Source organism: Pezoporus wallicus, unplaced genomic scaffold, assembly GCF_028554395.1.
Source record: "Pezoporus wallicus isolate ANWC-B61680 ecotype Strahan unplaced genomic scaffold, APGP_CSIRO_Pwel_v1 contig_3181, whole genome shotgun sequence".
Classification (NCBI taxonomy): Eukaryota; Metazoa; Chordata; class Aves; order Psittaciformes; family Psittacidae; genus Pezoporus; species Pezoporus wallicus.
The window spans coordinates 594,982-607,453 of NW_026641700.1; the positions used below are offsets into that span (position 1 = coordinate 594,982).

General features: G+C 39.5%; 1 protein-coding gene across 2 annotated transcripts in view; it reads left to right on the top strand.

Annotated features, from left to right (window-relative positions):
• GADL1 (glutamate decarboxylase like 1) overlaps window positions 1–12,472 on the top strand; it is an 83,129-nt gene that overhangs the window by 40,974 nt on the left and 29,683 nt on the right. For both annotated transcript variants that reach the window (XM_057424859.1, XM_057424860.1), the window contains 2 exons: window positions 1,715–1,766; window positions 4,803–4,892. In XM_057424859.1, the coding sequence (XP_057280842.1) occupies window positions 1,715–1,766; window positions 4,803–4,892 (142 nt within the window). The remainder of the gene's footprint in view (window positions 1–1,714; window positions 1,767–4,802; window positions 4,893–12,472) is intronic.

Here is a 12,472-nt window from a genome sequence, read left to right on the forward strand (position 1 = left end):
TTTAAAATAAAAAATTGAGGGCCATTGTCTTGTGAATATTCTGCTGATTTTGCTGAATGCTGGTCTTATGGTGCAGACAAGTGTCTTGTAATCAACAGGACAAAAGCACTGAATGTGTTTTATTTAAGACAGTCCCCCTACAGAAAGAGGTTCCCCACAACACTCTCATATGGTATCTAGCTTCCTCCTTACCTTTCAGCATGCCTGTCTTGCAACCTAAACATTAGTGTGGGCATTAACAGCCAGATAAAAGCAAATGCACACAGTAGGATCTAAATGGTCATGGCAGAAAAGGTCCAGAATTTGGGTCTAGTCTAGGTCTCAGTAGAACTTGTTCTATTGAGAGGGACTATCTCAACAGTGCACAGTGTGGCACAACTCAGAGCTCTGTGTCGTGGGAACTGGCACTCTATCACAGCAATCATTTTGTAGGGATGTGTGCTAAGAGGTAATGAGTTACATGCACAATACTTGTTAATGATAAACAGCATGACAACTCCCCATGCTCTGTTCTGAAAACTGGTTTCCATCTAGGGCATTGTTCACTGCCTCCCTAGCCAGCCTGTTTCTGCAGCTTGTCTGCTGAATAGCAGGCATTTGTTGCCGGTACAACTAGACGTGTCCGTGTGGGGTCCGTTTTCAGGAATGTAGGTAATACCAAGGGAGGTTATTTTGACAATGTTCTTCTTCCTCAAGTGGTGGACAAAAGGATTATTTGTGTAATGACCAGTAACGCAGCTGCAGGCAGGAAAAATTCCAATAAATGCTACAAAATACCAGATTTGTATACAATTTGTCTCAGTTTTATTACTGTTAGACAGCAAAATCTTCATTTAGATCTCAGGCAGTTAGTCCTTCATGTAGAGGACTAAAATTCCATTGAAATGGAAAAGCTGTGTGAATTTGAGGGGATATCTTTGGAGTTTTTCTTGGGAAGGCTTTGGGGGCAGGGCATGAGGGGAATAAAGAGAGAAGTCCCAGCTATGTCAAAGTGCCCTCTTTGCTTCAGAATTCCTGTGTGATGTGTGCCATGGCAAAGTTGAAGTCATGTTTTTTAAAAAAGTTATAAATTGAAGCTGTTTGGATTCAAACTTTTGATTCAAACCTGTTTTCCCATCGAAGGCTTCTGTGTTTTTCATAGTGTTAGCATAGAATGCTCAGGGATTATTGTGCTTCAGCAATAGTCACTGAATGGAAATGCGCAGTTCTGTGTACAGTGTGGAACAAGGTCAGTTCTGAGAAAATTGCTGGGTTTGAAGTACGTGGAACTCAAATTCTGGGCTAGATTGGGAGGTCCTTCTAACAGTAGTAGTGCAAGAGATGTCAGCATGACCATGAAATAACATGGCAGCACAGCATCAGTACTTGAGAAAAAAATGGAGGAACTAATTTGTAGAGAGCAACATCAATGGAAATGTGTGCTGGGGAAGTTCACAGCCTGATGCAAAGAGGATCAATTTGTGCCATGTGGCTCCACTGAAGATCTGTGCCTGAGGACAGAATTTGGCCTCTCCTCAGTGCTCCTTGGTTGGCCGTGGCCTTCATTTGTTTCCAGGAACTAATAGCTACTGCATTTTGTCAGCAGGTGGAAATGAGATTTAACTCTGTGGTTTCTTTTGCGGGAAAAGGAAGAAAGTTCAAGACCTTTGTTGTCTGTATGTATTGTTTTGTTCTCTTTGTTCTGTGCTTTAAACTGCTGCATTTTTAATTGCAGGTATCTAGTTGAGGAAATTAAGAAAAGAGAGGGATTCGAGCTTCTTTTGGAGGTAAATGAAAATGGAATTGAATTGTAGGTTTGGGGTTTTTTTTGGGGGGGGAGGTGTCTGTTGTTTGATCTTGTTCTTTTTAGCAATTGCCAGTTTGTATTTGAAGTATATAATAATTTTACATATTGGAGATACACAGATATATGATTGAGCACATATAACAGGCTCTGCATTCCCTACCATCGCTCTGTTTATTTTCCTAGCTTCTAAGCCTGTATTGCCTCAGGGGGTATAGATGGAGCACTTTCCTCTGAAAACAAAGAGCCTAGCTGCAAAAACGCAGTGCTTGCCCGACTTGACAGATAAGACTGTGTGTTGGATGGAAAAATATTTTGATCCTAAAACTGGATTTTTTTTTTATCATTAAAGTCCATGTCTTTTCCTCTAACTGTTTCTGCACCCATCTTCCTAAAAACTACCCAAAAGTTAGGGTTTTCACTCATCTTTGCTAAACCAGTCAGTTTATTACTGGTCTGGGGAAGAGTAAGGGGGGCATTACTAAAGTGCTATTTTTCCACCTATCCTCAGCTCTTTGGTTAATAAAGCTAGTATCTGGGATGTTGCAAAGACCTGTCATTTCTAGAAAAAACTTCTGCACTGTTGGAAGTGTATTTGTGTGTATGTAGCATGGGTAGGAAGAAAGCCCATGGAGGAGGAAGGGAAAATGAGGAAGTGCCACTCATTCAGACAGACAAACCATAATGATGCAGATTTGATTTACACTTGCTGATGGCAAGAGCATTCCAGGTTGGGCTAGGAGAAATACAAGATATAAAACATATTTTATACTGTTTATGCAATATAAACTTTTCCCTTTAACTTAGAAAACTGCTAATTTGAAAGTGCATAGTGGAAAACTTTACATGGAGTGAAGAATTTTGGGCCAGCAACACATGATAGGATTACTAAAGTAGCGATTCTGTTTAAAAGTTCTCCATTTTCTGCTATTGTAGAGCTTAGCAGAAAGCCCAGACCTACTGTAGATGTGAAAGATGCTAGTGAGAGCAGAGACTGCTTTTTAGTTGCTGCAGGAATAGGACACTTGGATTAAAAGAGGGATTGGAAGGAGTGCTATAGTATGGGCTACGTAGTACGGGCTATGAGAAGGAAGTTAAGCTAGGGTTAAGAAAAAGTTTTCAGGCATGCAGGGCAACAGGAAGTGAGAATTCAAAGAAAGACTGCTGGGAGGCTTTAGGCTGCTAGGCCCAGTTATGCGAGCCCTTTCTTAGTGGAAATTGGACTTTAGGCAAGAAGCTCAGGAATATGATCCTCTGATACATGCAGTGAGGAAAGTCCAATAATGGGAACCACTCTATGGCCTGGAAATACTATTCATGCTTATATCATCTTGAATTCGTCTGTGGTATAATTGCTTACCTGCTTTGATAAGAGCTGTGACAAGTTAACCAGAAATAGAGTGAAGCATGGCCAGGGGTAGTTAAGTTTTTCTAGGATGAATGATATATTCATAGGGGGGTGGTATATTTGATGTGTGAAAGGAAACTGAGATAATCAAAAAGGTAATATAGGCAATGGCAATATGGTAATATATGCCATCTGTCTACTCCTGCCATCTGATTTTAAATAGTTTTAAAATAAACCCTGTAACAGCAAACTAGTGCTTTTCCTCATGAGGAGGCTGCTGCCTTTTCAGGATCTGTGTTTATGTGTGTACTCAATGCGTGCTCTTTTGGGGGAAAGAAATAGGACTTAAAAAGCTGACCTTTATTTCATTCAGTGGCAGCATGTGGCAAGTTTGCAGCTCTGTTCCTGCTGAGAGTGCTGTTTTTTTGGTGATTAAATTGTATTTAATGCATTCTTTGAAGCAAAGCAGAAAATGATATGAGCAGTTCTCAGCGCCCTTTCATGAAAGAACATGTCTTAGCTGGTGAGCTCTTCTTGTTCAGGAGATTGCCTGGGATTATAAAAGCAGGTGTATTCATGGTGAGGCAAGGAGATGGTATGACTGAACTACCCATTAACTTTCTTTCAACCAGTACTGATGAAGATGGTATGTGGGAGAAGAGAAGGGTGTGTGAGTTTATAATCCATGTTATAATATAGACTGCAGTTAAATATTGTGTTGCAAATAATGTAGGTCAAGATTTGCTGAGTGGTTTTATAGGTGGTGTTGAGTGGGATTAGGAGGCACATCTATTCCTCATGCTATTGCTACCTGTACAGGTTTAAAAAAAAAAAAAGGTTCCAAATTAGCAGGAAATACAGAGAACCTGGCAAAATTTAAAGGCAGAATTTCTCTGGAGTGAAACAGAGATGTCTTTGCTCAAAAGGCCTATTTAAATACTGGAATATATCTATCAAAGCTATGGCACATGCTGCAAGGGGTCCTGAGATTCTTATAAAATGTGGAAATTGAGAAAGCCAGCATTAACTCCAGCACTGTGTAGTATGCTGCATGAGATATGATATAAAAGGAGGTTGGCATTGTTCAGTAGAAAAATTACTAGCTGTGCAAGTGTTAAATGGTGACAAAAATTGGTTTTATGTAAAATGTATCAAAGGAAACTTAATTAGAAAAAAACCAAACAAAACCAACCGACCAAAAACAAACAAACAAACAACAACACAAAAACCCCACCCCCAGAACCAAGAAACAAAAAAAACTAAAAAGAAAATATTTTCTTGTCTTGTGCTCCAATTTTGAAATATGTAAGTTACCTCTCTATGCCTCCCTTAAAGCTTTGGTTAGAAAAAAAGTGTTAGTGAACAAGGAATTAAATATGTACATAGGAAGAAGAAAGGAAAAAGGAACCCCAAAACGTTTCTTTTTTTCTGGCAGCAGGAAAAGAAATGGATGATATGAAAACCATAATATTTATAGAACTACTTATAGTTTTGAAAAGGGAAAACAGAAGTTGAGTTGGAGAAGGAAGTTTTAATGAAAAGAATATAAGCTCTAAGGTTCTCCCGTCCTTCTTCCCCTCCAAAGCAAAGCAGAACTCTTTGATGAGCTATAATATATATTCTTGCACAATTTGTCATATCTCATAAGCAGTCCCTTGTTCTCTTGTTTAGCCCGAGTATGCAAACGTTTGCTTTTGGTACATTCCACTGAGCTTAAGAAAAATGGAGGATGGACCTGAGTTTTGGCAGAAGCTACACCAGGTGAGTGTCACATGCAGTGTTATCTGTAGCTTACTGATTTATCTGTGTGCCAGATAAGAGTGTAGAGTAGCCCTTGGCTTTGCTCACCATCAACCTATCAGTAGATTCAGGATTTAACCCTTAAGGACTTGTTGGTAAGATTTAAGATTGTTGTCTGTTCAGAAAAGGCTAATTAATATTTTTTCTTAATGTAAAAGATTAAGACATTTACAAGTATTCATCTTACTATCAAAGCTGGTAGCATTTGGCAGAATGAGCGAAGACAAACTGCATCTCTCATCTGGACAGATTATTCATTACTTGTTTCAGATACTTAAGGTTGTCCTTGGAACTTGTCTTTAGTTATCTATGGTAATCTATGATACTGCAAGTGATGAAGTGCTTAAGAATACATATCTGATGTTAAACAACCCATAAGTGATAACAGGAATACAATGGGAAAAAACTTTGAATGTTTTGGCGACTCTTTGCCAACCTGGTAGAAAATCATAAATGTCTTGAAAAAAGCAGCAGTAAAATTTTGAAGTTACTACTAGGGAATCAGTAGTTAAGACTTAATTAAGAAACCAGTAGACACTATGGTATTATGTTTTACTAAATAAACTGTTCTGTGAAGAATTGAATTTAACTCATTGTTTCCTCCTCTCTGTAGCAGCTTTGGTGTTCTCCACTTCTTCTTTCCTAGGATTTGGTATTAGAAATTTAAGCTAGAACATAGACATGTATTCACAGGAATTGCTTTTTTTTCTTCTCTGCTTCCTCCTGGCTTCCCCTCCTCCCTGGCAGAGCATGAGACTCAAAATGTCCTTGGTGGGAGTAAACATTACTTAGCAACAACTGAAAACATCGGTGTTATCAGCGTTGTTCCCAGGCTGAAAGTCATAAACACAGCACTGGAACACAGAAGAAAAATGACTGCTACTGCTGAACCCAGGACAGTATTGACCCCTTGTTCCATATCATTCACATCATGCTCAGATCCCACATTTTTCAATATACCATTACTCTTGTCTCATATATGTATATATGTATATACATACACACACCCAGTTTACGATGGATGCTGGTGTTTTTATGGTGAGGTCTTACTTAACCCTGTCTATATTGTTTTGGGAAGTATATTTAACTTTTGCATTACCAAGACGTGCATAGCCACTCTGTGGGTACAAGGGCTTTGCATTTACTATGTTTTCACAAAGCATGGATGGGTCATAATCCTTTCATATGGGGCTTTCCTTCCTCGTGTTACAGCGGAAGGCATTTATATGTATATATGTGTGCAGGGAGCAGTATAACAGCTCATCTACCCGTGGAGGAGTGAGGGTTTGGGAAAAGAGTAGTGGGAAGGCATAGACGAACTAATACTACAGCTGCCATCTTTTGTGTTATGTATGCTATGGAAGTGACTGAGAGAGAAGAGATGTAGCACAGTGAATGGCTTTGAGCATGTATATTGTAAGTGGCTTATTGGCTGCTCTATGGTCCTTCCAGTCAGGGTGGGGAGTAGATTCCTGCCTTTATTTTATGTACTTGTATAAGTAGACTGATGCTGGAAATGCAGATTTTTCCTAACCAGTTTTGTGGGAGAGAATTCTGGGAGAAAGGAGCTTGTGTGTACTTTCTCCCCAAGAACCAAGCACCTCTGCAGATCTCAACCACACATTTTATGGGCAAGGTGACTTTTTTCTCAATTCTTGTGCTGCCTCTGATGAAGCACTGAGAAACCCCAAATCCTAAAATATAACTATTTTTCTCCTCCTCACAAAAGCCTGAAAACAAAGAAATCTACCACAAACCAGCCCAAAGCTCCCTAGCAAAGCAAAGTACTGAATGGCACAAGTTCCTCTCCCAGATGAAACAACAGATTATGATCACTAGGTGTGTTGCTTTAGGCATTGCTAGGAAGTTCTTGAACACTACAGAAATGAGCCTGTTACAGAAACAAGTTATTTCACCTCCCTTATTCTCTACAGGGATAGGTCTGGGATTACTTTGCTTTCTGGATATTGAGGGCCATTTTGGGGCGCAACAGATATCAGTGAGCAGATGACATAACAGCAGTGGGTCCCAAAAATAAGACTGACTTGACTTTTCAAGCTGATGTCAGTTTGTTCTAACATTGCTGATGCAAACAGCATCATCATTATATTACATTAATCAGTACAAAATATGTCTGGGCAAGAAGGAATGCATTCTGATGAGCAATGTTTAAGTAGATGAAGACTGAAGAAGTTTCTGTATTATGTCATTGATGGGCATGTGAGGATGCGTACAGCTTTTTGATTGCAAGTGCTTCTTGAATATTCCTAGCATTTCACTAAAATGAGCATTAAAATGCTTTAATTCACAATTTGTCTTTTCACACAACATTTTAACATCAGTTATTCTGTTTATCCAGAAATCAATTTTCCTTTTTGTTGAGCTGCATATCTGACAATAATTAAGTAAATGTATGTCTTAAAAATCCCTTGAGCAAGTAATGGATTTTATTGAACTGCTTGTTCAGCAGTATTGCTCAGAATAACATATTGTCTGTCTCCTGAGGTTAGTTATGTGAGTTTTAGTGCGGTGAAAGTTGATAAGCAAGTAGCTCTGATTTCAAGTCCTCAGCTTCGTGAAGAATTTGCATAGTCTTATGCAAAATAACCCTGAAGGTTTCCTGTTGTACTGGCTCCTCTGCAGCTTCCATGGCCCACTTTATGTGGAAATGTGTCAGGGCTGACTAGATTGCAGTGTGATAATCTGATTCTGATGTCAGTCTTCTAGCTGTCTTACATAAGCTCTGTCTCTCAGAAGCTTCCCCACCCCACTGTGGTAGGCTGTTTGTTTTAAATTCCAGGGACTTGAACTTTATGTATAAAATTATCCCTATTCAGAGTCTCCAACATGCAAAACAGAAAGATGATAGGAAAGAGCAGCCTGAACAGTTGGAAACAGCCACTAGCTGGTCATTTGACTAATCACCCAAACGCTTTAGGATAAGAGGAACAACGTGATGGTGGGGAAGTAAAGAACAATGTAAATGTACTTTACTTCGTTAGCTAGTGAAACTGGGTATTCTGTGCACACCCACAGTCTGACACCACTCTCAGTTTTTGGGATTACTGCAGACATTGGCTATGAAGTTAAACGGGTTCTACAGACAGTACAGCAAGGCTTTGGATGCAATTGGGTGGTCCAGGATAGTCCATGCCCTGAACACAGTATGGGCATAGCAGATGGCACAATCCATAAAGGAACCTGCGGTGTTGGGTGTTTTCCAGTGACATTCTTCACAATTAATTGTGGGACTAATTGAGGGGTTAATTGTTGTAGAAATCATACAAATGGTCACTCTTCTGTAACTGGGGAGCTGCTGATGCATTCAACCAGAAATATTTGTAAGTGGTGTTATTTTGTCATTGCAAACTGGGGGCAGTTGTCGCTGACCGGGATCTGACATAACTGAGGGATGAGGGACAATGGCTTTGCTCATCCTGTATGTGCCCCTTGGTGGTATTTTTCTCCTCTTCCTCTTGTGACACACCTGAAGATTTATTTTGTCTACTGCTGAGGATAGTCAGTATGTCACAGAGAGAAAAGTGTAACTGGAAATTGCAAGCTGGAAATGGAAGTGACGGAAGTGAAAAAAAAAAACCACAACAAAAACACACACACACAGAAAAGGAAAAAGAGTCCAGAACATGCCAATTTTCATATTTTTTTCCATAACCACTGATATCTATGTATATTCTTACTTGTAACAATCTTCTCTTTAGAAAAGTCATCTTTCTCAGCTTACGCCAAAGTGTCTCCAGGTGATGTAGAATTAGCTGATTTTTAGTGTCTGGAAAGCCTCATGGTAGCACAGAGGGTTCTAGGGCACAAGGAAGGGTTTGGAGGGATGCACCTGAAACTATTGCCATCCTGTTGCTAACCCAGACTGCTAGCCATGCTTCGTGCATTTTGGATCAGCTTGTGGTCTCCTCAAACAGTGTAGTCTTAATAGACTAAGAAGACAAAGAATTAACCATCTTTAACTGAATCCTCCTCCTGCAGGAGCTTGACTTTGCCAAAGGGTCCTGGAACGTAGCTCTAGGTAGACTACTATATATTGAATGCTGCTTAGTAAAGAAAGCTAATGATATATTGGCAAGTACCACTTTAGACCTCAAAATGTTAATGGAGTTAAAAAAGTGGGTGCTGGTCTATCCTCCCAAGTAACAAGCAATAAGACAAGAGGAAGACAAAGTTCCACCAGGAGAGGTTTAGATTGGATATTGGGAAAATTTTCTTTACCAAAAGGCTTGTCAAACATTGGAACAGGCTTCCCAGGGAAGTGGTTGTGTCAACATCCCTGGAAGTATTTAAAAGATGTGGCAGTGTTGGACTTGGTTAGTGGTTAGACTTGATGATCATAAAGGTCTTTTCCAACCAAAATGTTCTGTGATGCTATTGTGACTGACAGATGTGGAGCTGTTCATCAGTCCTTTGTGAATACTGTACACTATAAGTTGGTCTAATTGTTTATGACCCCATGTGCTTTCTTGTTGCACTGAAATTATATAATCATCTGAAAATATGTTGGAAAAGAGCAGAAAGAGAAAGTGGGAAAGGTTCTGTTGTTGGTTTGGTTTTGTGGTGGTCTGTTTGGTTTTGTTTCCCTCACATTCCCTCTCCTCCAACCTTTGAGGATTGTGTAAGAGGTGGTGCCATCCCTTAAACTTTCACTTTCTCTTAATACAACCTACAAATCTGTTGTGGACTTAAAGAAAAAAAGTAGTTCTGTAAGTGGAAGAGATTGATTTGGCAGGTCTAAGAGAAAGACCTTCCCTGGGCGATGGATTGTCATTTCAGCAAATCAGATGGGGACCTCCAAAGGGGTAGAGGTTTTCTAAAGAAATTTTGTTTGTCAGGGAAATCTTCAGCATTAAGAGAAGCTGCAGATTCATCCTATAGGACTTGAGGCGGTTACCCAAGGAAGCTGCTTGAGGAGTTGGCACATTTTCCCTCCATCACATGGAGGAGGTAAAGGGGAACTCCCACATCATAACTTAGGCAACCTACACTCAGAATCACCCTTGGGAAAGACTTGTCAGTATTCGTTATTCAGGAGGAGAGCCTTAGGGATGCCAGGATCCTAGTTCATAAACACAAGAAAGAAGAACCCAGAATCCTCAGCAGGCTGTGTGCTGTTATAGGCCTCTATCTCACAAGCTCCTGGAGTGAAGAGCTGTAAAATATCCTCGTGATTCAATGGGCCCATCTGAATTCTCAGTACTGTGTTCAGGAGGGGCAGAAATGTAGCATTCTTGGACAGTGAAAGCAAGAGGTCCACTTAAGACAAAGCTTGTAGACAAGGACTTTAGTCGGGTGAAGCACAATAAACCCCCAAACCAGAAAATGAGGAATACATTAGTGACCAGGACATATATTGTAGTGAGACCATTCCTCATCAGAGGATGGTGCTCAGAAATTTAATAATAAAATAAGCAATTGCTGATTTAAAGTAACATCTCTTATTTTGCAGCTACTAATATATAATATACAGTAGCAGAATGAGTTTTGTAGTTTAGTTGTCTATGAATGACTGTTATTGTTACGAAGATCTGAACTCTGATAAATGAGAACAGTACAGTGTAATATAATAGCAGAGAAAAATCATAGCTGTGTTTCAGTACCTTGTTAATGAGGGATTTGTACGATTTCCCTTTTAATATGTTTTAATCCTGCAGTTTATATAACTCATCAGCACAAAAGTGGCTGTAGCTGTTAGTTAAGAAAAAGCTATTTAGCATGACTGTTTTAAAAGTCCTCTGTAGACTTGAGTTGTAAGAACATGAAAATAACACACCTTTTAAAAAATGGTTAATTCAAAATAGAATATTTGAGTTTCTGACTTCATGTCTGGAATTTATGTCTTTGTTCTGTTATATTTATTCTTGCATGAGTACTAAAGTAGTAGTGCTAGACTAAGGGGCCACATTCACTGTTCAAATTCTCCATCAGGAGAAGTAGAGATGAATGCATTTTACCTTGAACAGTGTCCTAGTATCACTTCAGTATATATTTTACACTGGTGGGGTTATACACCTGCTTAACTTTCAGCGACATATAATGATTTGTGAGAGTGACCTGATCTCATGCTTGCTTTTCCATGGGATGACTGACATATCAGACATATGTATGGGAATAGAAAAGAAGGTATATTTATATGACTGTGCTGTAACTACAGTAGATGTAGTAAGACAAGGCAGAGATGTGAACTGCTTCCACCTCATGCTTTCTGTTGTAGTTCTAAGGATTTTGGTAATTAATGATATGGCAGTGGTACGGATTTCTGTCCTAGCTCTCTGCTTTGCCCCTCTTTGGGACTGGCTTTTCAGAAGTGGGCTCCAGTTACAAGTAGCCTTGTTCATTCTGGAATCTTTCCTTTTTTAAGTCAGTGGTACAGTTTCAAATGAGGCAAATAGGCAAGAATCAACATCACTAAATAACCTTCCACTTCATTTCAACCATGTAAGTTCAGTCCTTTGGATAGTTAACTATTTCTGTTTTACCCCTCAGTCTCTTCCCAGACTAGTAACACCAGGTGATATCTTGAAATGATATTTGCAGCCCATCCAGCAATAACAATACATCTGGCAGGAAAACATCTCTATTTTAAGTACAGTGTTACACAGCTGCTAAAATTATTCAATTCTTGGAACAAAGAGAAGAAGCTCAAATGGCCTTGCTGCTGTATGGTTTACTAGATGAGAGTGCAGGGCAACTTTTGTCAGAGACTTAACGTTGAACTGTACGTGTTCGAGGCCCACTCGGGACATGGGGTCTATTGATCCCCAGTGCTCAGCCTACAGAGACTATCAGAGCTATGAGGAGGGAGTCTGCTGCAGCTCCATATATGTTGCGTTCAGTCTGAACAAGAATTTCATCTTCCGTGAGTCACCTGCAAAGCAGGATTGCTCAGATCTCCAAAGGTGAAGCAGGTTTCAGACCAGTTTCTTGCTTGAAACCCTTTTAAAGGTAATGGAGGGTCCAATCATTTCTCTTTGTGGTAATACACACAATGGCATGAAACAAAACTGGGGATATTGGCAAAGTGGAGAAAAATTATTGTGAGGAAATAAAATCATGAGAGATTGACACTTTCAAAGTAAAGGACCAGATCTTCTAGGGATACCAATGCAATATGAATTTTCATCACAGTATGTAATGCGCTGTGAAGGTGCCTTAACTAGCTCAGGTTCTAGGAGTGGTATGGCCATATGTAACTATGGTACTTAATTCAGGTTAAAAACTATCTCACAAGGACTAGTTAAGTAACATGACTGTTCTTTCAGGACCAAAGCAGATCACCTGCAATAGTAGGGTATGTTTTGTGTAGAGCTACTCCATTGCAGGGGAAGCATAGGTTCCACTTGTCCAATGTCTTAAAAATTTTCATATTGCCTTGCAAGTGACCTGAGGGTCATTCTAGCTTTCAGTTCAGATATAGAAAACAAAGAAGCTGATTTCAAACCTTTCCATTGTTAAAAGCTGCACATGTTATAAATCTTCGTGTTTACATATAAGAAGCATCTAAAAAGCCTCATTTTCTA